At 39.8% G+C, this 26,818-nt stretch overlaps 2 protein-coding genes across 4 annotated transcripts; both read right to left on the bottom strand.

The window, feature by feature from the left end:
* Positions 1-665: 665 nt before the first annotated feature.
* tph2 (tryptophan hydroxylase 2 (tryptophan 5-monooxygenase)) lies at positions 666-12,222 on the bottom strand. 2 transcript variants are annotated; one of them, XM_008411892.2, is made up of 11 exons: positions 10,916-12,222; positions 8,661-8,795; positions 8,051-8,234; positions 7,880-7,980; positions 7,709-7,776; positions 6,547-6,743; positions 4,647-4,782; positions 3,730-3,856; positions 3,179-3,274; positions 1,922-2,055; positions 666-1,382 (listed from the first exon to the last, which is right to left on the bottom strand). In XM_008411892.2, exons 1-11 carry the CDS (start codon positions 11,198-11,200, stop codon positions 1,208-1,210), a joined length of 1,638 nt encoding a protein of 545 aa, XP_008410114.1. In that variant the 5' UTR covers positions 11,201-12,222; the 3' UTR covers positions 666-1,207. The 2 variants fall into 2 exon arrangements, with proteins under 2 accessions (XP_008410114.1, XP_008410115.1); XM_008411893.2 differs by lacking the exon at positions 10,916-12,222 and adding an exon at positions 8,946-9,302.
* Positions 12,223-14,428: 2,206 nt separating this feature from the next.
* tbc1d15 (TBC1 domain family, member 15) lies at positions 14,429-26,176 on the bottom strand. 2 transcript variants are annotated; one of them, XM_008411890.2, is made up of 17 exons: positions 26,078-26,095; positions 25,373-25,474; positions 24,012-24,086; positions 23,777-23,924; positions 22,652-22,859; positions 21,105-21,207; positions 20,158-20,352; positions 19,952-20,080; positions 19,057-19,160; positions 18,723-18,817; positions 17,690-17,806; positions 17,149-17,249; positions 16,941-17,040; positions 16,752-16,849; positions 16,157-16,273; positions 15,983-16,069; positions 14,429-15,095 (listed from the first exon to the last, which is right to left on the bottom strand). In XM_008411890.2, the coding sequence occupies exons 1-17, from the start codon at positions 26,093-26,095 to the stop codon at positions 14,928-14,930; spliced, it is 1,965 nt and encodes a 654-aa protein (XP_008410112.1). In that variant the 3' UTR covers positions 14,429-14,927. The 2 variants fall into 2 exon arrangements, with proteins under 2 accessions (XP_008410112.1, XP_008410113.1); XM_008411891.2 differs by lacking the exon at positions 19,952-20,080 and having other exon boundaries at positions 26,078-26,176.
* Between the last annotated feature and the right edge of the window lie 642 nt (positions 26,177-26,818).

Genomic DNA, 26,818 nt, shown 5'->3' on the forward strand with positions numbered 1-26,818 from the left:
AAATCGAGTCCCCATTTCTCCATGCTTTCCTGAATTAAGAGTTGGTGAATATAGAGCATGCACACCGAAAATAAACTGATCCAGAAATACTTTTTATGTTAGAGAGAAGTAAGAAGTTAATTCTCATACTTTTATTTCATTTTTTACAGTTAGTTGCAGGAAAAGTTCAGCTGATTGTCTAGGAAAAAGTCCCGATGTGTTTTATAGAGACCAGAACTGATCCACAGAAGTTGGAGCATTGTTGAGGATGATGGTCTGATCAATTTGCTTCTTAACTTATTGATCTCTTTACTGATGATCAGTTAAAGAAAGACAGTCTTCCTGAGTGTGGAGGATTCTTCACTTTATTCTGACAGCTTGGACTCACAGGAGACATTTGACATGAGCAGAGCGGACAGTAACTGGATGAAATCAGACATTTGGACGTTAAAAATGCTGGATGGAGGTTTTTACAGATACTTGAAGCAGCTTGATAATCTGAGAGACTCAAGTCAGAACCAACTGATTGGACCGGTCAGAGCTCCTGCACTGCAGAAACACAAAATTTTACCAAGTATTTTTATCAAGTTTCAAGTGGAACATCTTAGTGCATTTGAAATATGACAAAATGAACATAGAAGTAACTTTTAAGCAAGATAAATAAACTTGATTTGAAACTAGTTCCACTGGTGGATTATTTCACTTTTAACATGGAAAAATGTCTTGTCATATATTCAATTTAAGTCAATATTAAGGAATTATTATGTAATACAGGTAGAGGTGCACTGCTTGCAGTTTTGTGGCAGATCGCTGATTACCGAACTATAAAAATCCTGACCTTCCAATTCCAAATGTGGCCAATAATGATTTTTGTCTGAAATGTTGCTAAATGTAGCAAGAAGTTGTTGAATTGCCAACAGTGGGTTGACCATCATTAACTGCAGACGTGACCTGATGGGCCGGTCTGTTGGTCAAACCTCTCACTGCAGAGCCGAAGAGGACAGCGGCTGATTTTTGGATCTTTGCTGAGGTTGATAAGATCACTGATCTGCCAAAATTAAGGAAATCTGAGCCAATTTATCAGTGCAGGCTTCTATATCTTGCTGAAAAGTAACTTGTAAGTTAATTTTGCCTTATTTCAAGTGTACTAAGATATTTAAACTAGAAACCAGATAAAAAATACTTGGTAATATTTAGTGTTTCTGAGGTGGTTGGGTTTGCGTCAGCCTTAGATGCCCAGGTAGGTGTTCATCTTGCCAAGGGCGTCGCAGACCGTGGTCAGGTCGCTGCGCAGGTCCTGCACCACGTTCTCAATGCTGCGCGTGTCTTTTAGCAGATCTACGCTCTGCGTATACGGGTTGTAGTACACGGAGAACGGCCTCTTTATGGATTTGGCGAATTCTCTGCAGGATAAAAAAAAACGGACACATGTCTGGAATATTATCGCTCCTGAATCAACAGCCTGGTTTTACCGTTTCAGAGCAAAATAAAAAAAATGTAAACAAGCACCATCAGTTTTATTTCACAGTTTGAAGCATTCTGGCATAATTAGCTTAACTCTGGTTGGTTTTGGAGTGAAGGATTTCTTTATGGTGAAATTAAAACTAGATGTTTTAGTTAGGTCTCAAAGTCTACACTGCAAAAACATAAAATCTTACCAAGTATTTTTGGTCTAGTTTCTAGAGCAAATATCTAAGTTCACTTGAAATGAGATAAAACTAACTTACAAGTAACTTTTCAGCAAGATATAGGAGCTTGTTTTAAGTAAATAATTCCTTAATATTGATTTTGTTAATTGTTCCACTGACAGATTATTTCACTTATAACAATAAATTTTTCTCATGTTAAGATTTTATGTTTTTGCAGTTTTTAGTTATTCCATGCTCAACTCCTCCAGCGTTTACATCGGTGTGTTTTCTACTTTCTGTGTTTTGTTGTTCACCTCATTTTCTCCTTTGCCTCCTCGAAGCTCTCAGAGACAAAATAAACATCCTGGAAGGTGGTGATTAGACACTCCTGGTTGCAGGTCGTCTTTGGGTCAAACATCTTCACACAGGCTTTATCAGACAGAGCATGCTGGGAAAAAACAGTCTGATTAATTATTTAACCATTAATAAGTTCCCAACTTTTTTAATATAAAAGAAAAGAAGAGATCCAAGAACAGAACTCAGAAGAATTCCACAAATTATAAAATGGATGCAGTTTTCTGCAGCACAAAGTCACAGTCCTAAACCTGTTTACATTGTTTGTGTGTGTGTGCGCACGCGCGTGTTGGTACATGTGGTTTAGCAGAACATTTCATCAGAATACACACACTAGCAGGACATTTTGAATTAACAGGACAGGAGCGCTGTCCTGTTAATTTTGACAAAAATCTAAAAGCGTAGAAAGGTTTCTATTGGTCCAATAACCCTAAAAATTTAACACAAATACACATAAACCTGATTTTGTGTATAATCTGTGCATCACCACAGTGCCCCCTATGGCAGGTTTGTGTAATAGCAGGTCCTCATGAATATTCACACAAACTCTTATTCTGATTGGTTGCCTGCAGGACCTTCTGGCAGATTGGTTCTAATTCATGTGTCGCTGTTTACACACATAAATTGCGTGTCGCTGTTTACACACATGAATTGTGAGTAAATTGCCAACTCTTACACTGGGGATGAGTTGGCAATATGATTACTCTGTGCTATAAGACTGAATATTTTATAAAGGTTAGTTGGATGCCTAAACCCAACCTTTTATCCAACCTTGGAATGTATGTGGCACCTAAAAATATACAGAAATCAATATGTATTTTGATCAAATATTGTTTATTTAAAATATTATGAATAATAAATGTGTAGAATAAGTACATGGATTAAAATAAATATAAACCATAAGAGAGACATTCTTTCACTAAACTATTTTTGCACTCCACTGCTAACATTTTGTTGATTCTGGTCTTCTCTGCACCAAAACCAGAACCAAGCATTATGAAGCAGAATTTAGCTTCAATGCACCACAAATCTTGAATAAACTTCCAGAAAACTGCAACACAGCTGAATTCCTTTAAATCAAGGCTAAAAACACACTGATGTACAGTTGTTTCTGAATCTTAATCAATGGTACATGCATCAATGTTTTATGTATATGATTTTAATTTTGATTTTACTTTGAACGTGTGTGTGTGTGTGTGTGTGTGTGTGTGTCCCACCCTGAGCTCTCCGATGGATGACAGTAATCCCGCTCCATAAGCTCTGAGCTGACCGTCCTGTTTGCAGAGTCCAAACTCGATGGTGAAGAAATAACACTGAAACAGAAACACCAGCAGCCAGTCAGTGTTTTTTTGAAAGCAGCGCCACCCTCAGGTCATTCAGTGTAACTGCAGTTAGTCAGTGATGACCTATGCTGAACCACTGAGTCACATGTCAGCCCACAACCGATCAGAGCAAAGTGTACAGTAAGATGTGAAGCTGTTCATCCAGATGTTTTTGACTGGATTTGTATAAACTGGATTTATATGAAGAGTCAGAACTAAATAAATAAACTGAAGCTGATCCATTGTCATCATCAAACAGTTAATCAGAAATTAACTCTGTGAACAAATACACCAAGAAACTTTATAGAAATTTTCTGCCTGAGGTAAGTCGCCCAAACGTCCGCAGGACTTTCCCTAAAGTAATCCTGAGGTTTTCTATACTTTACATTAAATAGTCTTCATGGGATGGGATGGGTGGATCTACCAGCCCACTGGTCCCCACTCACCGTGGCCAGTTTCTGCACATCCTCATCAGTCGCTCCCAGTGAGGCCAGGCCGATCTCCTGGGAGAACTGGGCGAACTTTGGGTCGGCCAGCAGGGGAACATGACCCAGCAGCTCATGACACGTATCTCTGAGAACAAACAGACACTGTTTGGACCAGCAGACCAGATGTTCTGGACGAGGGTGGTGATCTAGACTAAATATAATTATGATTATTTAAAATTAAATATCTGACTTTTTATTCCCGTTGAAACTCATTGGTTTGGTTTGAAATTAGATTAATTAAAGTGAAACCATTTCAGGGGTTTAAGTGTTGCTACGCCGATCAGACAATAAATTATTGTAATACACAATAATGTTGGTTTGAGATCATTTTGAAGTGATATAATTGTAAAAACATAATAATAATGCAAGAACACATTCTTAAAGATCAATAATCTTTAAATTTAAATGAACATTTTTAACACTGGATCTGGAAGACATTTTAAATATCCAAAATAAATAAACAAAACAGAAACAACAATGAATTATAAAGTCTCTATGAGCAATATTGTCCTTAATAAGAAGGGCTAGTTGATACCAAAGAACCAAACTGAAGACTTTAGTCATCCAGTTTTTAGTAGAAAGAATGAGAAATCAAGCAAATGGAAATTATTGAGCTCATTTTAATTTGCAATAAGATTTATTGATATCTGTGGCAGACCTAAGTGTTGCTTCTTCTCTCTAGGTCTGCAAAGACTTGATCCTGACATTGAACCAGACTTACAGAAACAACTAGAAACCGTTTGGTAAGAAAAACCACAAGACGAAAGGAGGTATGTGAAATCTATGGAGGAAATAGATTAATGAAAAATCAGGGAAATGATGCGACTGTGAGATGGATGAGATTACAGCGCAGCAGATTACAGGTTTGGACTCACGGTTCTGGTGTGTAGAGGGGGTCGGTGCTGTGGCGAATGTACTGAGTGCAGTTAAACACTCTGTAGGCCAAACCAGCCAGGAAGTCTCTGGGGGAAAGGTAACCGGCCACAGGTCGCACCGTGAAGCCAGAACGCTCTGAAACACACAGGAAGTGATGTCACTCCTCCTCCTGATGATGGAATAACAATATTGTTCTGTTTCGTTTGCTTAAAACTTTCAATTATGATAAAGTTCACAAACTTTCATCACTAAAGTTTTGCTACTGACTTTTTAAAAAATTTTTTCTCCTACTACTCTCCCTTATTGTATTATCAGCAGTTTCTGCTGCATGGGTGTTAAAGTTTTATAACAATATTTTGCAGTACCATCATGGCAACAATAAGTGACTATAATCACTATTATTACATCTTTTTTGGGTAACTGTATGATTATGTGTRTCATAGCAATAAAATCCATACAAACACAAATAATGTTCTTGAAAAATATACCATTTAATACACTTCTTTAAGACATTAGCCACATAAAGAAGAGCGATTGTCAGCAACCCCAAAACTGACAGAAAGGACAGTTTTGGAGGTTTTTAAACATCATTAATTGGAATTTATCGTGCCAACGATAAATCAAAATTCTTATTCTGATAAGAAATTTATCACGATAAATGATTGATATGATAAACTTTCAGAAACATGCAGAAGCTGATTTTAAGTCAATAACTTCTTAATTTATACCAAAATGTTTTAGTTCCAATGCCAGATTTTTTTTTAACTTATAACATTGGAAAAATATCTTGCCATATACACACAGACAGCAGGGTTTCCCCCATTGTATTATAAGCCTGGCGGGCCTTCAGGCTTATAATACACTCCCTGTTCAGTGCATCAACTAGAAAAACTACAAACCCAGCTGTCTTTAAGGAGTAATTCTGTCCTGTCAGTAAAATGTTCACCACATTTTTACAACAGAAAAAAAAGCTTTGCAGTCCTGCTAATTTAAAAAATAAATAAATAAAAATTATATATTATATATAACATGACGACTCCAAACAACTTTGGAAGTCAATTTCAGTTGCTCAGTTCAACACTCCCATTCCTCACTTCCGACGTCCGTCATGGCRCCTCGAATGATTAAGTGACGCCGTTGCAAAGGGTCAACAGTTTGGGTCATGTAGAACTGATCAGATCGTTTCCATAGCAACRAGCAGAAGCAAGACATTCCCCCRGAACTACAGTGAGCTCATTGTAGMTGTGACCTCATCTATGACATGCRGTTCTAKATCAAAGAACGCTTGAGGTTATGAATGCTTGTGTTTCAAAACATCAGTTCATATCAACCCGCTCTTCGAACCCCATCACTGTTTTATCGCAAAGATTTTCAGTATGGCAGATATGTTAGTAGGTGTGTTTTTTCCCCTGACTTTCAGCGTTGGATATTTGGGTGAAAATCTTTATAAATAATTTTATTATTATATATTATTTTTCCATATATATATATCAATTATGTAATGTGAAATTAATTACATATAATATAGTGGTATGTATATATCACTATATGTATAGTGATTTATACATAGAATTATATAATATATAATATAATCAATTTATTCCACTTTGATTGTCATACTTCAGACCTTACACAGACTGGTACATAACCAGCTAAACCATACAATGGTCCCAACAATAAACGGCATTACAGCACGGTCAACAGAAATTATGACCACCCCGGCGCACCCGCTTCCTCATACATACAAGCCAGTGCGGCCGCATGGCTCCCATTCATACCGCCACGCCAACCTCGACACACCCATCACCCAAGTGTCAAAGCCGTGTGCTCTCGTCACCTCAATAATTGCTTATTTCAATCATATGGCTCTTACAGCTACTGTACACGCAGGGGGCCAACCTCTGAGAAAACGGGAGACGTCCTCCAGCTGGGGGATGTTATCCTCCCGGTAGCCACAGTGTTTGGTGAGCAGCGGCAGGTTCTTCAGGTACTCTCTGCATGCGTGGGTCGGGTACAGCTTGGTCAGCTCCCGGAACACGACGCCCCATGTCTTCACCTCCTCGGAGGTGTACTCGATCCGAGGGATGGGCTGCCCACTGCCGAAGGACAGTTTGGAGTAAAAACATGTGGGATAGGGATGCAAATTGATCTTATTGATCGACTAACGGTTAATTGATAATCCGCCACTTTCTTAAAAACCTCAGTTTTCTCTTGTATGAAGACAATCGATCGTCTTTCCATAACATAAGGGCTAAAATGTTAATAACATGCTGAATTTAAAAACAAACAAACATTAAAACCATTGTGAAACTAATGGAACTTGTTTAGTGTGTATATTTCAAAACAGAACCGCATAAAATGAATTTTGCACCCCACACCGAACTCTGAACTATTTCTCTTTTCCGTTCTGGTTTGTCGCCGCCATGTCGCCAACGGCTCCGATTAAAGATGACCAGTGGCGCCCTCTGCTGTATGGCGGCCAAACTGGATGGATAAAAGGAGATAAATTCCTGCCAAAAAACTGATTTTGAGATTGATCTCAGATATTTTCTAGGAAAAAGCATGGACATTTCTGAGGTTGAAAATTCTAAAATTTGGTAAGAAAAAAACAAACCAACAACAACAAAAATAAAACATTACAAATTTTTTGAAACTGAGAAACTTTTAAGTTTTTTCTACAAAGTTTCTGAGAGTAATCTCAAAATTTGAGTTTTTTGGCCTCAATTTACTCCTTCCTTTTTTTCTATCAATTGCCCTAATATGTCATCAATGATGTGTGCATGTGTTTTTAATTAATCAGTTTTAATAAACTTTAATAATCTATTAATTGACAATCGTAGGTCGATTAATTGTTTGCGTCCCTAAGGTGGGAGCTAAGGTTCTATCCAAAACTGGTCTTTAACATGCGTTGATACAGATACACAATGCATTATTTTTATTTCATAAACAGAGAAAATGTGCCAGATTTTCAGAAAAATATGTGAATATTGCTGATAAAGTCCACCTGGATCAATGGAAGGACATATAAAGAAATCAGGACTGAGGAAATCCGGTGACTTACAATTTGTAGTTCATGGCCACCTCCACAAAGTACTTCCTGCGCTGACGATAAACGTTATCCTTAAACCCCTAACAGAAGGAGCAACAGAGACAAGAACTTCCTCAGTTTGGCTTTCTGTATGATCATCTGGTCATACAGAAAGTCACAAGCGTCACACACTTATAAACTCACAGGATGGTCTGCATCCAACTCCGACCCATACATCAACACTCTGTGTGAACACTGATCCAACTCTGAGATTTTCATGGGAAACCAGGGAACATCCTCTTCGTCTGGGAAAACACCAAAATTAATTTAACACTTTGAAACTTTTTCCAACCCATGAATGTCTTGTATCTGTACCCGCCTCAGCCGACCAAACATGTGCAGGCGTGTTGAAGGAGATGATGTTGACGTGATCTTTGAGGTGCTGCAGAAGCTCGTTGAACTCTTTCTTGCTGCATTTGCAGTCGGCAAAGATCTCCACCTCGTTAGGAACCCGCTTCGACATCCGGGACTCGATGTGGTTCAGGTTGACCCGTCTCTCCTTGAAGAAGAGGATGGAGATTGGGTACAAATACTGCCAAGATCTGGATTAACACTATTTTTTGTCTAGTTTCTGGTGTAAATATCTTAGTACTTGAAATAAGACAAAAACCAACTTACAGGTAACTGTTCAGCAAAATATAGGAGCTTTTAAGTCAATAATTCCTGGATATTGATTAAAAAGTTCTATTTTGTTTTTTTGTTCTTTTTTGACTGTTTTTAATGTCTGTTCGAAATAAATAAATAAAAAAAAAAATAAAATAAAAAAAAAAAAGTACTAGCTCTGTTAGATTACTTCACTTATGGGGAGACATTTTTTCCATTTTATGTCCTGCAAAGACACAAAATTTTACAAAATATTTTGGTCTAGTTTCCTAGATCTGAGTCTGAGTGTAGTTTTGGTCCTAAATATGGTTCTGGTTCTGACCTGGAAGAGTCTGAGCGCTTTGACCAGACAGCCGACCTCGTTTTTCAGAGAAAACACCACTGCTGTTTTCCCAGAATCCTCTGCGTTTTCGCCATCGGGCTTCTCGTTGATTGGACAAAAAGATGTCCGTCTGGACTGATGATGGTGAAGAACAAAACGAAAACAACAAATTAGATAAGAGGACATTTACTCAATTACATTATTTGTTACATTTTTGAACTACAATGTCAATTAATGGTTTATTAATTAAAATGAGTTCAAAGGTTTAAGAACGTCTGCTTAAACCTTCTTGTTTAAGTGTTGTAGTTTGGCTGCCATTCAACAGAGGGCGCCGCTGGTCATCTTGAAGCGGAAAAAGAAGAAGAAACAAAATGGCGAAGTGACCATGCCAGAGCGGGAAAGAGAAACGGTCCAAAGTCCGGTGTTCGATGAAAAATGCACTTTATATGATTCTGTTGTGCAATATAAACACTCGACAAGTACCACAAGCTTCATAATATAATCCAGCATATTATGATAAATTTAGTCGTTTATTTGGAGACGGTCGACCCTCTTCATCCAAGAGAAAAGAAAATGGACGCTTATTAGTTAATGATAAGCTCAATCAGGTTGAAATGAAACAGCAGAACATCTCAAAAAGCTCAGAACCTGATTGGCTTCTGCTGGTTTTTCCCTACAAAGACAAACCGATGGACCCTGGAAGTTCCGACCCGGAGTGAAATAACCGGAACCTGCTGCTCTTGTCTGACGTCGTTGACTGTTCAAACAGACGAGCTGCAGCTGTTGTTTCCTGAATTAAACATGGAGATGCTGACAGACGCAGAGGACGACGTGCAAACCATCAGGTGCAGCACACGAGATCCACCTTTTTGTTCCAGACACAGTCAGGTGAGGAACGTTGACCAATAATCAATCAGGCTGCAGGTTCTGAATGGGCAGAACCAGCTGAAAGGAGTATTTTAAGAACTTCTAGTCAGAAGGAGAACATGAGTCCAGAATCTGAGCCTTACAGTCAGAGCAGAGGGATTACAGAGACACAAATTTCAAATTCTACAGACCTGATGAACATTTCTCATCGAATGATAGAAAATGATAATGTCTGCTTTTCATCTTGATTTTAAAGAAGTTAACAGGAACTGAATCCCAGATAAATTGAATCTTAAGAGGCAGATTAATGATTTTCAGGAATAATACAAGGTGTGTGGAGGACTGATCCTGCCAAAATTGGCAGTAAATATTGAAATAAATGGCTTGAAAAAGTAATTGAACTGCCAGATATTCCAAAAATTAAAAAATGAAAATTTTCCCAACTTATTTGATTAGTGTGACATAAACTATTTTAAGTAGTATTGTTGAAACATCATCACTACTGTACAATTTTCAGTTTTATTTCCAGTCTTATTAGTTTCTTTTTAATTACATTTTTTTCCTCTAATTTTTCATCTTATATACTTAATATTTTTATTGCCATAATTTTATTAATCATATATGCTTTAAGTTTTTTTCCCCACCATGCATTCATTTATTTTTTAATATGTGCTCCATTTCTGTTTTCTTCTTTATTTCTCAACTACTTACAGTTTTCAGATTTTTTTTCCATTGTGTTGTCTTTTCTTTTCATATATATTTATTTCAAAATTTTGGCAGGATACATCCTCCATACTGGTTAACATTCCAACAATGGAGAGCGGAACTGAATGGAACATTTCCTGATATTTCACTCAATACAGTGAGAAATTTTAAAAATGTTTCTCTTCATTTCATTCATAAATATAAAAAAACTAATAAAATCTTGGCTGGAGATGGGCACCAGCACCCCTCCCGACCCCACTGAGGGAAAAAGGGTGCAAGAAAATGGATGGATGGATAATAAAATCTCATCCATCTCATTTAATCTGTTATAACCACATTATTGCCCCTGCAACTAAGTTCAGAGTTTTTTCTCCAAACTGACTGTTCACCAAAATTTACCTAAATTACTTTTTATAAAATAAAATTTGTAGAAGAAATGCAAATAATAAAATATATAAAGTAAATATCCCCTGACTTTTCTGTTCATTAAGCAGTTTTGAACAAGTGACAATAAGTTTGAAGCAGCTAATAGAGACAAACAGGAAGATTTTCCTTTTCCCAGGTGAAGAATCTCGACCCGGATTGAGGTTCTGCACTGACAAAACTGAGCTGTACCACCTGAGAACAGATCCAGAGAGGAGACAGGGATGAAGAGGAGGAGGAGGAAGAGTCCAGGCTCTCACCATCTGTCCCCCGGTGTGCCTCTGCTGATGCTGGTGGTTGTGCTGGTCAAACATGGCCGAGTCCAGAGACATCCCCCTCCTGGACCAGTACTTGCTGGAGAACATCATCATGGCGGGCTGCATGCGCGGTATCGGCTCCGGCCCGCCGTCCTTCATCACATGGGCCGAAGCCATGGGGAACCAGTGGGTGTACGAGTACCAGGGCTCCAGCCTGCCGTCCGGATGATGCAGCCGCTGCTGATGCTGAGGACCAGAACCGCCTCGCCTCCACCTAAATACTCCCATAGGAGGGGGGGGAAGAGAGAGAGAAGCTCCGCCCACTGATGGAGGGGGCGTGTCCACAGCATGGATGGACCCAAACTGCTGCAGAAGGGAGAGAAGATCTCATGGGAGGAGATAAGTTAGAATGTGAGGGTGTGAAATACCTGGCAGGGCGGAGCTTCACAACATCTGGATTAGGATTACAAACGATGCATAGTTCCCACAAGTCTGAACCGGAAGTGATCTGCGTCATCTTAGAAGGCAAGACCCATGGATTCGAGACCAACAAAATGAAAAAAGTGTAGAAACCAATGTGCGAAAGAAAAATACATGAACAAAATGGCTGCTGTCGGGATTGACCCGAAAGAGATGGAGAAGGAAAACATGTCAGACGAAGTGGACAAGCTGCCTCTGATGTAGTTCACTACCTGGTGAAGAGTGCAAACATCATGGAGGAGTTTCAAGACCTGAAATCTATGGACGCATAAAATCAATGCTTAAAGGGATTTGTAAAGGAACTCTTCACATGAATAACAAGGTTCTGGTGGCAGGCAGATAAACATGTAGTCTATGTCCATCTTAGCTTGTGGATGAAAGCTAAGCTAATTTTGGCAGTGAGTACTACAGTAAATATCACAGAGAGGTTAGTAGAGTACTCAAATTATAACAGAGTAATGGTGGTAATGCATATTTATACTAATGTCAAAAATACATTTGGCAATGACTGTTTCCATTAAATAAGAAATAAAATTAAAATCACACATGAATAAAAACATCTCGCCATCATTCACCTACTTCCTGCCGTTGTCTGTCTTTTCCGCCAGTAGTCACATCCGGTTATTGATCACATTGCATTTTTGCAACAACTGTTAAAAACACCTTATCCTAGCGCAGAAACGTTTTATCGAAAAACTTGAATTACTCTTCAAAATCGGTGTATTTGCTATAAGCTGATTTATTTTCGTAATTCCAGTTTCCGCAATTTTACAGTCGATGGAAACGCAGCTACTGACTTGTTTATATTTCCAGGCTGCATTTTTATCCCTGTTTGTCTGCTTTAATAAACTCTATTTGCTCAGAACTGAAGGCTTTTCTGTTGTCTAAATGTCAAGTCGGGCCTCCGTTACAGTGAGGATGAGGAGCAGCAGGTGAAGCTCTGACTGACGCTCCGTCTCTTCATGAAGCCGAGAGGAAGCAGCTGATAAGCAGCACCAGCTATCGGCCGCCTCTTTCCCAATTTCCTGCAGAACAGGAAATGAAAGCCGAGCAGCTTTGTTCTGGTTCTGAGCAGCTTTATGAGCAGATGGCAGGTGATACCGCCGGCCGCCTCTCCACCTTCAAATGGCTCCTATCAGACCAGGAGGAGGAAGAGACGTCCATCAGCGCCATGAAAGCTGCTCAGCTGACATTTAAAGGAGGCATCGACAAATGTGACATTTTAGAGTCGACCAGGAAAAAACGGCATAAGTAGGGATGCAAACATTGTTATTAATAGACTTAATTACGATTAACTTTTTATTGTGGCTAATCAACTGTGAAAGTGATCAGGATGCTGAGAATTATTGGATGACACTTCTACGTCTTTAATTTAAAGTATTTTAATACTTTATATATCTGCTCTAGTTTAAAAATGACAATATTTAAGACTTCATTTGATTTGTAAAAGTTTAAATTACTACGCTGTAGAGTTAATATCAAAAGTATTAAAAAATATGAGTTGTAAAACATGCGTATCTAACAAAATAGCGGCTTTAAGTGTGTCAACATCACTGACTTCTGTCTATAGCTCTGGTTGTAAGTGGGAACCCTGTTAATATCACCATTTCTAAACAGGAACACTGTATATATTTCTAAACGATCTTTGGGCTGCTCTTGTCCGATCCCTCACCTTGGACCCGTTTGCCCAAATAGAGGCATGAAGCCTCTGATGGCTCCCAGGATCACTGGGACACTGAAACCCATCCACCACGATGAGGTGGCAGAGCGGAAAACAAAGCCAGAATCAGTTCCTTTCTCTACACTTGGTCTGGTGTTCTGATTGGCTGTGGTTTCTTCCTGAAGGAGGGCATTGGCTGACATGAGTTCAGAACATGGAAAGTTTTCCCGGATCAGTCGACTTGTTGTGTCTCTTCTCTACCTTCTCTCACCTCCAGTCGGTCGTGGCAGATGGCTGCTGGTACTGAGCTCGGTTCTGGTTCTGCTGGAGGTATTTTCCTGGTTGAAGACAGTTCTTCCTCTCCACTGTCGCTACATGCATGCTCTGTATGAGGAACTGCTGTAAAGTCAACAACTCAACACAAGCGATTTGCTGTCGCCCCCTGCTGGTCAGATGGAGTGAATGCTGTAAGTAACGACTCCATACAATCTGCTGGGTTTAATTTGGCACAAACTTTTTAAACTACTTTAATAATCAACTGAGCTTATTGTACTGGCAATTAAAATACACATTTTAATAAAACGGAGAGTCCAGGGGAGTAAAACTGAAGATTTTTTTTTTAATTTTCAAAATGTTTCTAAGAACAAACTGATAGTTTTAGGGAAAAAAATACAGAAACGGTTTTAAAAAAATACTTTTATATAAAACCTCATTGATAACTAACATCCATAACCATAACTAGAGTCAAACTGATGTTTATTTACATTATTTAAGAAACCTCTAAGAATTTAGATTATCAGATAGTTTTAGGGCTTGTAAATGGTTATCTGACAATAATCAAATAAAAAAATAAGAAAATATAGGTGAATTCCACCATAACAGCAGTATTATTATGGGAAAGGAAATTTTAACTTCATTTATTTTATGGTTTTAGTTTCACGTATTGAGATGTAATGACTTAAAAACAATCTGATGCAGTAAATTTAAGGTGTTAATTTTTACATCCAAATGTAAAAAGTTAAAGGTGGAATTTCATCATTGTGTGATACGACTTTAATTTGGATTTTTATCATACTGTAATTTAAAATGGAAATTTCCTTATTGACTTATGTTTCAATGCAACAAGCTTAAGATTGAATTTTTATCTCCAGAATTAATGACTTTAATGTAGTTATTAATGTTCAAATGTAAAAAGTTTTAAGGGGTTTGAGGGTAATTTTTAAAAAATATCATACATTGCACTTTTACCAAAAAATAAAGCATAATATTACAGAGTGCGATGCCTTTTTTGGTTTTTCAGTGAGTTTTTTCACACTTTTGAAGCAGAAATTATAACGGAAACAGGAGAAGGAGAAATGGATTGAACAAATATCAACTTCAATACCCTTTAGTAGCTTTAATAAGAGAGGCTTAGGTGAGTGTGAACCTTCATTGGCAGCTTTTTAATGAAAGAAAATAATGCGCCTCAGTTTGGAGCCGACTGAGCAGTTTAAGGACGTCACTTTGGGCATTTACACTTTACAGATAAAAAACAAACAAATCAATAATCAGCTGATGCGTCGATAATAAAATACTGATTAGCTGCTGTCGGCAAGAAGGACAGATTCTGCGGCAGCGTCTGATCTGCAGGCGAGTTCTGACTCAGGAAACAGATGCACACGCGTGTGGCACATGTGTGAGAGTCCAGGGGAGTCCCCACCTGCTCCTGTCCGTCCTGCAGGTCAGGATTTTAGAAAACATCAGGAGCAAAGAGACGATACAAGAAGTTAGAAAAATAAGATTCTGAATAATCTGCGATCCTTTGTACACCTTTCCCCAATCCTTCTGAGGGCCACACGGCGCCCCCTGCTGACCAACAGTCAGTCTGTGCGTTAACTACGATGTGAAAACCCCTCTGCAGCTGTTCTGGGGTCTGTTGTCTCTGTAGTGTCCGTTAGAACAGGCGTCCTGCTGCTGGACGGGTCGAGACCCGGAGTCCGCCTGGCTGGAGACTCGGTGCTGCGTGTCGAAGCCCAGGATGGAGCTGATGGAGTGAGGCAGGTCCTGCAGAGGACGAGCGGATCAGAATCAGAACCGGGTCCTGGTTCTGGTTAAACCCACACCAGGAGATTTAAACTGGACCGTCTGAGTCTTCAACATCCGTCTTAATTAGAGATGCTAAGAATAAATCCAGTCTTTTTCATAGTGGGGGCTCAGAAAGTTAAAAGGAAGATTAGAAAAATAAAATAAACATGAATCCAATACATTTTCAAATCATAAATTTTAAGTCTTTTTAATATAAAATAATCTGTAATATGTTTTTTGTTGCTCCTCAAGCTAAACTGGTGCGAAAAGAAATGAAAGAGATTAATAAAATCACAACACATAATGTTTTCCCTCGCATCAAAAGGTTTGGGAATCTCTTAGTTAATTTTTGATATTATGGTCAATTGTTTTAAAATTAGTTCCAATCCATTAACTAATAATGGCCCCATAGACTTTCTTTCAGTGTTGCAGTTTAGCCACTTTCCATAAGAGGGCGCCGCTGAGCGAAGCCAGTTACAAAAACAAAGATGGCAGCGCTATCCCAGAATTGGTCCAGTCTGGTGTGCGATGAAAAATTCACTTAATGTGATTCTGTTTTGAAGTATAAACCCTCGTCAAGCTGCTTAAGCTCCACATTGTTTTTTTTAAATCCAGCATATTATGAAAAACTATCTTCATATTAGAGAAAACTCAAGTTTTTAAGGAAATTGTTCATCAATTAATTAATAGACAGATGAGCTCAATGAAGTCTAGATTATTCATAACTTGTATCCCTCATGTCAGTACAGAACTGATATTCAGTAGAAACAGCCTCAGTAAACAAGCGCAGCTCCCTGGAGCTGAATGGGAGTCACGTTACCATGGTGACCAGGTTCACACAGAGGAGGTGAAAACTGAACACCCACCTTGCAGCTGCGGATCTGAAGGTAGATGCCCTCGGCTTTCTGCAGGATCTCCTCGATGTTGAGCTTCATGGAGAGCTCGTTGATGTGCTGCAACAGAAGAAACCCGATCGATAGGCGCCATTGATCTGATTGTTCATCACAAGAACCTGATTGAGCCAATCGGCTCCGCGTTACCTTCAGGATCTCGTTGAAGCCGTAGTTCTCCTCCATGATCTTCTGCTTCTCAGAGTCCAGGATGGCACAGCAGACCAGCAGGTGGAAGTTCTGGCAGGGCAGCTCGGTCCACATGACCTGAGGATGAACGGACACGACGTGATGTCATCAGGAACCAGAACCAGATACAGGAAGCAGAACCAGGGACTGGCTCTTACCTCACAAATACAAAGCCAAAAGAAGTGCACTACAATTTTACATGATATTCAACCGTATTGCTGCTAAATTTACAGATTGTCCGACAGCGCGTTAAGGCCATCGCAGACAGAAACAAAAATCTCAGATATTTTAGAAAAAACAAGGACATTTCTCAGTTTGAAAAGTGAAATATTTTTTACTTTACAAAAAAAGGTACAGAAGTCACTTCCATAGTGACACAGATTGTATTTTTTGGGGACTGAAAGATTTAAATTGGGCCGATCAGACTGCAGTGAAAAAGTTGGATTTGGGTCTCATTTGGCAGCTGTGTGAACGCAGCCTAAATGATGTTATGGGTTCTGAAATCTGCAGTAAACCGGCTAGAAGAACCCTCATCGGATCCGACCTCCAGACTGACCTCCCAGAGCCGCAGGACATCGCTGAAGATCAGCTCCCTTTTGAAGCGGATCAGCAGCCAGCGGAAGCAGAAGTACAGATACCCGGACTCCTGGGACTCTGAAACACACAGAGACATGTCAGAGATGTTGGTCCAACACGGGACCGTGGCCAGAGCTCGACCCGACCCGACTGATTGGCTGCTCCGTACCGAGGTAGTTCCAGAACGCCAGGTCCAGCAGCCTGAGCAGCGTGCTGAGCTGGATCAGCTGCGTCTTCATGCCCTGCATCTGCTCCTCAAAGTTCTGGTGCTGCAGCAAAAACAAACCCAACATGTCAAATTTTCCTGGACCATCAAACATGGATGGCTCTGGTTCCCAAGGCTATACTGTTTGTTCTGGTTCTGGTCGGTTTCTCACCATCTGGTCCATGAAGGAGACGAAACACCAGAACGCATCGACCTCGTTCTCCATGACGAACAGGATCGGCGACAGCAGGTCGCTCATCCCCTGAACGTAACCTGGAGAAACACGGAGGATCAGTCAAAAACCGGAGGGGGAAACAGAACCCGGTCGGTTCTGAAGACCCAGAGCAATCAGAACAGTTTGCTGTATGCTTCACCTAACATCCAAACAAAGTGCAACTTTATAACACTGCTCTGTGAGGCAGAAGCTTGGAAACTGCAGCTCTGAGGAGGAGCTGCGCCCTTGAAGGCGGGGCTAGGTCCACCCAGGTGTTTTGCACAGCTGAATGGTTGTCATGGAGATGAAAGGATTTCTCAAACATGCATAGAAGAATCAAAGCAACACTCAAAAGAGTTGATTTTACATGATACTGCCCCTTTAAGGATGAATATCATCACATTTTTTTAACCACCAATGAGCCTCAATCATCTTCCTGTCAACTTTTAATGAGGGCACGTGAGTCCAGGAGAACCAGTGAGCGGCATGGAGCTCTCACCCAGGTCGAAGTCGTACATGCAGTAGGTCATCAGGATGTCGTGCAGCAGAGTCAGGCCCGGGTTGTTCAGACCTTCGTAGAAGCGGTTCGTTCGGTCTGTTCGGTTCACGTCTTTCTCTGCAGCAGAAGGAAAACAAACATGGAGGTCTAACACTAGCTTCAACGCTTGACCTCCATCTGGTTTCACACAGCATTTCTGCTCCCGTCTCCATCAGAGGCGGACAAACAAAAACTTAGTGGAACCGGAAGGATCAACATGAAGAAAGGCGACATAAAATAACTATATGAAGGTGAAAAGAGCAGGATCAAAGCTTCAGCTGAACATCTGGCCATAACTTAGAGCAGCGGTGTCCAAACTGCGGCCCGGGGGCCATTTGTGGCCCTTGAACTGATTTTGCGTGGCTCCCAACTACAGTTGATGCAGATTCACACTTTTTTTAAAATTTCTAATCGGTAAAATTATTACCAGCATAATTCTCTTACAGTGGAAAGTGTTAAGTACAACATGAGTCTTTGTATGACAAAGCTTTTATAATGAGTAGAGCCACATTTATTCTGAAACTGTTACTGAAAATGTGACTTTGATTCACCCAAATCAGCTTTAATCTAATTTCGTAAATAAAATTTAACAAGCATCTTAAAATAAAGTGACCAAATCTTGTTCTTCAAGCTAAGAATAAATTTGATTACATTTTGAAAACTTAATTTCCTTATCTGAATACAGTAAACATGCAAAATAATTTTTACATTTTTGAATCTATGGTGAATAACATCTCTCTCCTACAGCAAAACAACTTTATTTATTTGATTTTAGTTTTTTCTTTTATTTTCTTGACCTGGAAATACTTTTGACTTGATGATTTTAAACCACTTAAAAAGTTTGGACACTGAGCAGTGAGCTCTCTGGCGCCCCCCTCAGGTGTCTTGGACCATTGTGGAGGTGCAGATTGATTCCTACATGCGGCCCTAAGGTGACGCATTACATTTATGATGATTTAAGTGATGAAGACTGCGGAGTCCTCCTCTTCCTCACCGATCAGGCTCTTGTAGTCTCTCAGTCTGGAGTTTCTCCTCTCCTGCTCCTCACTGATGGATTTCCACTGCAGCTTCATCCGGAAGTATTCATCTCTGGGAAAGACAAACATCCACCCTCAGGCTTATCACCATAACTAATTATATTGGACGATAAAATGTCCCAGTAAATATTGCGATAAACAATATTATTGTTGTTTTAGAGACAGTTTTCAACTAATATATTCATGGCATAATGTTAATGCAAGATTTTCCTCTCAAAGACAACTTTAATTTTGTAAAGAACTCTTAACGCTGTGTCTGCGTGTGTGTGTGCGTGTGTGTGTGCGTCGTACGTTTTGGCCTTCTGCAGAGACTTCCTCTCCTCCAATGTGCTCGTCCACGGATAATATCCCAACAGGAACTTCCAGGCTTCCCTCCTCACGGCGTGACACAGACCCTGCAGGTAAACACACACACAGCATCACATGGTCAGTAGGGTCACATGGTCAGTAGGGTCACATGGTCAGTARGGTCACAKGGTCAGTAMGGTCACATGGTCAGTAKGGTCACATGGTCAGTAGGGTCACACGGTCAGTAGGGTCACATGGTCAGTAGGGTCACACACTCTGGTCACATGACTCTCTTTCACTTTCAGAATCTGTTTAAATTGAATCTACATTTAATTCTCAGGTTTTATTAACAGGTTGCAGTCAGTGGCTTCATGTTTCTGCCTGAACAGGATGCATTGTGGGAAATGTAGTTCAGATGTTCCTGGAGACAGAAAGTGTTAAACTTTTCACATGTGGATGTTAGAAATATGTTTTAGCTGCAGATTCATTCTTTGCTGCAAATGACCAAACATTCATTAAAAGAATGACAAGTTATTGCATCTTAGACAATAAAATGTAAAAATATTTTTATTTTAAAATGAATGGAATTATTATATTTGCATATTTTAATGTATTTCTAATGCTCTATAAAAAAAACACACGTGGTTAAATAAAGAATCTGCAGAATGTGCCAATTTTTTAAAATTTGATTAATCAATAGAAATATCGATTAATCGATAGAATAACAGACTATTCAATAGAATAAGCAGTTAATCAATAGGATAATTAAGCACTAAGACGATACTTAGTTGCAGTCCTAATTTTCAGACAAAACTAGTACCAGTCTGCCTCCAGTTGGGGTGAAAACATAATAATTTAATAAATCGATCGTCTCGTTGTGGACGTAATGAAGACTTGCCCCCTTAAAAATCCTCTGTCTGAGCGCCGCCCCGTTCTCTATCCTCCCCTCGGGGTCCTGGTGTTTACTCCAGTCGTCTGCCGACACCGGCTCCGCCCGGCTCACCTGCGGCCTCGCCCCCAGGTCGATCTGTCAGGTCGGAGGTGATGATGTCATCACTTTGGAGGAGGAGACATCAGCTGACGAGCTGGAGGTCGGCTACTTACCCTGGTGATGACCTCGAAGCCCGGCTCCTCCTGCTGGTTGATCTCCAGCCCTGGGATGACTTCCCCCAGCAGGTCGGCCACCTCCTCCGGGGGGCGCTGCTGCTGCTCCTCTGTCCCCCGCAGGGCGTCATAGATGTAGTTGGTGACTTTGGAGAAGCCGCCCAGCGTCGCCACATAAGGGTCGCGCTTAAACTTCTGCAGGAGGAAAAATTATATGTAGAGCACATTTCAGCAACAAGGCAGTTCAGAGCTTTACATCATGAAAACACAACAAGTTATGAAACAAGCAATAAACATTACAGTCTGACAAAATCATCAAGCAGCTCAAGCAGCTATGCATGAAATATGTTGATCAATGTTCCAGTGATTATGAATCAAAAGCAACTCTGAACAAATGGGTTTTTAGCCTGGATTTAAAGGAAATCACTGTTTTGACTGTTTTGTTTAATGGAGTATTAAGACCAGGCTAAGATGAAAATAAGTAAAATTACAAGAATAAAGTCATAATATTATAGATAAGATCGGCTTAACATGTAAGAATCAGCTGATTACCAATCTCCCAAAAGTAAGGAAATCGGGGCCGATATATTGGCATCCATCGTTAAGGAAGCTCATCTTATTTCTTGTTTTAACCTGAGCTAATGGGAACTTTGATATAAAATATATAGATATTAATATAGATATTAAAAAAGAGGGTTCCCAGGATTGAACCTTGAGGTTCCCCACTTGTGACTTATGTCCGTTCCAATGAGACACAAAGAAATCCTTGTTCTTTGGGGAAGATTCAAACCAATCTTAAACTAATCCTAAGAGATCGATAACCTGATCAGAGTGATCAATCAGGAAAAATGTAGGAAAAATGAAAACGCTTGAAAAACATGACAGCAAGGAACGATGACTGTGAAGAGGATTGTGTGTGTGTGTGTGTTTTCTGTGTGTTTTCTTACGTGAACGAGGCCAAAGTTGTTGTCGTCCAGCAGGTTCTCAAAGGACTGGGACAGAGCTTTGTTTGGAGTGCTGACCAGCAGACGCGTTTCATCCTCAGGACTCCTGAAACACACACAGACCCTACGTCAGGCATGTGTGTGTGTGTGTGTGTGTGTGTATGTGTGTGTGTGTAAGAGCGTAGGTAGAGCTTCACTCTGTCACAAATCTGAATCCAAACATCCGGCACTGATCCTGCCTTTCACTGAGCTGCAGATAAGAACTTTAATAATAGTTATCAGCTGCAGAGAGTCTCCTGCCGTAATCTGACTTCATCTCCGCCTCGGAACATTTCATCATCGCAGAAATTAACATATAAATGACGCGATTCTCCAGACGCGCACACAGTCCGTCTGTTTCTGAAAACCAGCAGAAAGCCTCCAAGCTTCAGCCAGTTTGAATCAGACGGATCGATTATCAGAGAGTAAAATCTGCAAACAGGAAGGCAAAGAGGTTCCGCATAGAGATCCATGTCGATACTGGAAACTTTACCAAATGTTTCGATGTGTTTGACACTCTGTGTGTCAGACAGTCTGAATGGACCAGATCATCTTTTAACAACCCAGGAAGGCCAGGAGGTTTATAACAGAGTCATTCCTTTCCACTGTCACCATGTGCTTGCTGACTATGACGTACTGCTGGAAGTTAGTGACTAGCCTTTCCTAGTCCTTGTAAATCTGTAGCCAGGTCTTTAAAAAAAGGAATATCTCTGCCACGCTGTTAAAACAAAAAACACAAAATCCTTCACATGGGATCAGTTTCAGGAACGTTTTCATCCAAATAAACAAACACAAATACCCCACTATGCTTTGTTTTAAACATGCCAAACCCATAGGGGGCAGTGTAGCGCTAAGCTGAAACCCATCAGCCAATGATGCATTACTTTTTTATTTATTTTAGCTATTTTTAACCTTTCTGCACACGAGTAAAAAAAATGGAAAAAACAAAAACAATCCTAAACAAAAAATTAAAATAAAAAACAAGACAAAACTAGTACAGAAATAGATAAATAATATTTAAAGTTCCGTCAATGGCAAAGACACAAAGTGCAGACAGAAAAAAAATTTAGGTAGAAGCAGAAGCTTTTTATACTTTCACTTCTATAAAAAATAAAAACAACTTCCTGTTAGGAATTAAACATGACAACAGGAAGTTAATTTGTGTTAACAGATATACTACGCATTAAAAATATAAAATTATCAAAACACATTTTATATGCATTTTAGTAATTAAAATGGCATTATGTGCCTGGAAAACACATAATACTGCCACTCAATGAAACTCTAAAGAAACCAGGTTTATCTGAAACAGACCCATTAGTTGTTGTTTGTATTAATTTTCAAAGTTTCTATAATTAAATACCTCAAACCCATTGAAGCTGCAGCTGTAAAACAGCTGAGTTTGAAGTAAAAATATCTTCAGTCTATCTGCAGAACAAGCCTCACTCCCCTTCGATCCCTGCATGGTTCTGTTGCTGTAAGAACCTGAACCTGAACCTGCAGCTACTCACTCTGTCAGCAGAGCGAACCTCCGCAGGCTGTCCAGGAACTCTCTGCTGCCGCCCTGGTGGAAGTGCAGTGCTGGGATGGAGCTGGAGGAGTCCTTCAGCTGTAGGATGAGAAAGGTCCAGCCTTCCTTCTTCACTGTGATGGACTTGAGGTCGCAGATGTTCACAGAAAACGCCCAGCGGCTCCGCTCATGGCTGTGATTCAGAGAGCCTGACAGACGAGACGCAGGGCTTAGAAAACACACCGCAGAATGATTTATTTAAAGACACACACACAGATTTCACTTTAACCCTTTGAAAACCTGAAAACAAACTCAGCTCCTGTTTGCTTGAAAATATTTCAAAGCTTTGTTGTTTTTTAAATGTCATTGGAAAACTGAGATGATTTCATGACTCAGCAGCTTTTCTAATCACTGGATGTAGAGGTGGGCAGCAGCTCAATACTGATGTTATTGGTAACTGTGTGGCTGCAACTGCAAGACCCAGCAATCACAGCACCACTAACACAAATATTGTTCTTGAAAAATATTCTCATTTGAATCAGGCTTCACCAAGACACTTGATGCATTAAAAATATATATTTTTTGGCTTGAGTTAGCAAATTTACTCTCAGCTATAAGGACAGGATTTGGGTCGATTTCTTTCCAATGTTTAGCCGACATAAATTAAATAAAAGCTGATTTAGGTGCATCAAAGTCATCTTCTCAGTAAAACTCTCTGGATAAACGTGGTTCTACTCATTACTAAAGATTTGTTATAAAAAAAACCCAGAATACTTTGTGTCATACATAACATTTTGATTTGTAAGAAAATTATGTCATTAATAATTTTACCCCAATTACAAATAAAGTTTCCATCAGAACTTTTTATCTGCTGGACAGGACAAATTTGAATTATTCTTGAGCTGCACTCAGGGGCCATACAAAATCAGCTCAAGGGCCACAAATGATCCCTGAGCCGCACATTGGACACCTCTGATTTAACATTATAAATTTAAATTTATCGAGACAACAATAAATCTAATTTTTTGCTCAAAAAATGTTCACGATAAATGCCCAGCTCTAATTCCAGCTGCACTGTGCAGCATTTCCCCCCATCAGTCAGCTGACAGGAAGTCTCCAGACTCACCCTCTCCGTTGGTGTAGTTCTTCTTCTTGAAGGAGACGGCGTTCACCATGTCCCACTCGGTCTCGTAGCTCTGCTGCGTCTCCAGCAGCTGCCGAGACTGGGACTTCTCTCCGGGACACTGGGCCCACTCCACCACTGAGCTGGAGTCCTGAGGAGAAACACGACACACCTGAACGTCCCCTGAGGTCATGGCGCTCCAAAGGTCACTGAGGTCACAGAGCGAGAAGAGACGAACCTGTCCTGCGCACAGCATGTTGGACGGATCCACGCTGTCCTCCAGAGGGCGGTATTCCACCAGAATCTCTGCATCCTGCAGGTAGAAGAAACAGCAGACTCATCAGCTGACGGAATCATTATTTGGATCCTCATTCGCCGTTTCCATAATAATGGCTACAATTCCTGGAGTCAACATCATAAAAAACTGTTCCAAAAACAGCTAAACACTTAACATTATAAACATAGCATAGTAATTCATAAAAGCACAATTATAACATTTCTTATAATAAAATAGTTATATTAGAAACGGCACATTTTCACCGTTCTAATAAAAATAACAAAGCAGGGCTCTTTTAAAAGCTCTAGCATTTGTTTCATTTATAACAAATGAATGTAATGAGTTCCAAGTTTCCATTCATGTAAAAATAAGTTATTGATTGAGCATGAAACAGAAATATCACTTCTCTTAAACTCTGTGAAAATTATTGAGACAAAGAACATTGTGATAGTATGACCTATTTGTGTTGTGGCCGTTTTTGTCGAATTTTTGTATATCTTAAGTTCTGTTAATCTAGTTTTTCTTTGAGCAATTGGAATATACTGAGGTCAGACTGGACGATTGGTGGTTTTTGAAATATTTTTGTCCTCTTTTTGAATTTGTAAGTACATTTTTGTTTTCATCTAAGTTGCAAGAGATTTTTTGTAATTGTTCCGTTTATATTTTGCTAGAAATAACATCTTTTTTGGAAAAATATTGATTTTTGGATTTAGATGGCTGCAAAAGTTTGATTTTTGGCATACATCCAAATGTTAATGATTATTAAGACCCAGTTACAGTATTACCAGCTGTTTAGTGCATATTTTGTTTTTTTAACATTATTGTGCATTTATTGTGCTTCATGGCTTTCACGTCATTCTGCACTCATTTGTTTTTTCCCTCTCATTATAAGTTTCTGACTGCTTGTTGCTCAAGATACTTGAATAAAAAGATTTTCAGGTGTTTGAATTTTAAAACAGAACCGCAGAAAGAGCATTTTGCATCCGACAGGACTCCATTTGGATCTTTCTCTTTCCCGATTTCGGATGACTTCACCATCTTTATCCCTCAATCAACTTAGCTCCGCTTAAGGATGACCAGCGGCGCCCTCTGCTGGACGGCGGCCGAACTACAAAAATAAAGTCACCTACGCGGACGTTAATAGTTAATCGATTGGAACTAATTTGAACCCCTACAGCAAATGTAAAAAGATTTAATCTTTTTTTCTGAGCAAACTAAAACCAAAGAAGACAGAAGTTGTGACCAAAAACCATTCAAAAGCGTCAACGGAACTGAGACGTTTCTGTGTGAAAAAAGACCAGGGGGATTTTTTTTAGTTTCACCTTCTCTATGATACGAAGGGATCCCGAAACCAGCAAATCTTGATCCGGGCTTCCTTCATCTGGGGTCGGATGGAGGAAAATCCCTTCGTGATCAAATATCACCTGCAGAGGGAAAAGTCTAGTTACTGAGAGACAGGACGATCACCTGAAAACTCTGATCCAATCAGGAGCCACACAACCCAGATCAGATTTAAAAACCACGCAGATCCGTTTTCTACGGGGAAAAAACGGCGCAAACACTGATTTATGACATAAATCAGATTTTTTCCTGACTTTAAAGTCGCATTTATGTCATTTTAAACGGGTGTAACAGACTGACTGCTCCATCTGTTGTATTTCTGGGAACTTTGCTAGCAGAACCGGGGGAGGGAACTTGGCCTGAAGCCGGGACAGCAGCTGTTTTTTCTGGGCGTCAGTCTGAAGAACAACCCGTCGTCCCACCGAATCCTCCGTGTGTCCGACACCCGGAGAACCGGACCAGACCGGAGGAAAACCGGTTTGGAGTGTAGCACAGAGTGTTACGGTCTCCCTAACCGTCCTCCCCGGTACTGCCTCCCCCTACTGCGGATACCTCGGCAGCTAACTCCGCGGTCAGAGAGCGGAGGTGAAGCCCGGAGAACCCCCACGCAGCTCGGTCCGATTCTAGATCAAAGTCCGGTCTCGGAACAGCTGTTGAAACTCATGTTTTCCTTAATGTTTTCCTACCTTTAACAGCTCCGCCATGTTGCTGCTCTACCGCTGACGACAACACATCACGTGACAAGCAGCTGCCAAAACAAAACTGACAGCTCAGCTTCCTGTGACGAAAACATGGAGCTTCCGGTAAAATAAAAAAAAAATTAAATAAATTAAACGAAATAAGTTAAAGCAGAAATGTAAATAGAAGTACATTACAATAAAAACACAACAAAATGCAATACATTTATTTAAATAGGCATAAAATGAAAGATTAAATATTTTTGAAATCCGAGCCGACCCAAGATTATTTGGGGCTTTAATTTGATTTGAGGCTCTATTTCCAATTAAACCCACCATTAATACATAATCTTCTTTAAAATGTCATTTTAGTTGTAAACAGCTTGCTTGTTTGTTTAATATGAATTCAGTAGGTCTAAACTTCCTAGTGTGGTCAGAACAGGTGCAGCCTTAGAAAATGCAAACATTGGAACTGCATAGAAGTTTCATGGAATACACAAATAAAACTAATTTGATTATTTTGTTGGTGATCGAGGTTAGAAAATATTCTATAGACACAATTTACAAATACATAAGAGTAAAAACCTTTTTTTTGGTTATTAAAATAATATCTTTCCGATATATGTAAGAGTGGCTTGCCATAAGTCAGATTTCACTCTAGTGTGCACTTTCTGTAGGATAAATTACTTAAAACTGTCCCAACAGCAGTTTTTTTGGGGGGGTCCTGAACCAAAAAGACGTTGGTTCTCT

The sequence above is a fragment of the Poecilia reticulata genome, linkage group LG6 (genome assembly GCF_000633615.1).
Source record: "Poecilia reticulata strain Guanapo linkage group LG6, Guppy_female_1.0+MT, whole genome shotgun sequence".
NCBI classification, from domain to species: domain Eukaryota; kingdom Metazoa; phylum Chordata; class Actinopteri; order Cyprinodontiformes; family Poeciliidae; genus Poecilia; species Poecilia reticulata.

Coding starts and splice junctions, on each gene's coding strand:
- tph2 (XM_008411892.2), bottom strand. CDS start 11,200: ATGGGAGTATTTAGGTGGAGGCGAGGCGGTTCTGGTCCTCAGCATCAG. Junction 7,777..7,879: donor AGTTGGATGCAGACCATCCT/GTGAGTTTATAA, acceptor TCCTTCTGTTAG/GGGTTTAAGGATAACGTTTA. Junction 3,275..3,729: donor ATGTGCAGAAACTGGCCACG/GTGAGTGGGGAC, acceptor TTTCTGTTTCAG/TGTTATTTCTTCACCATCGA.
- tbc1d15 (XM_008411890.2), bottom strand. Junction 20,081..20,157: donor GCTTCGAGGTCATCACCAGG/GTAAGTAGCCGA, acceptor CCGACCTGACAG/ATCGACCTGGGGGCGAGGCC. Junction 19,161..19,951: donor GACAGAGGATTTTTAAGGGG/GCAAGTCTTCAT, acceptor GTTTACCTGCAG/GGTCTGTGTCACGCCGTGAG.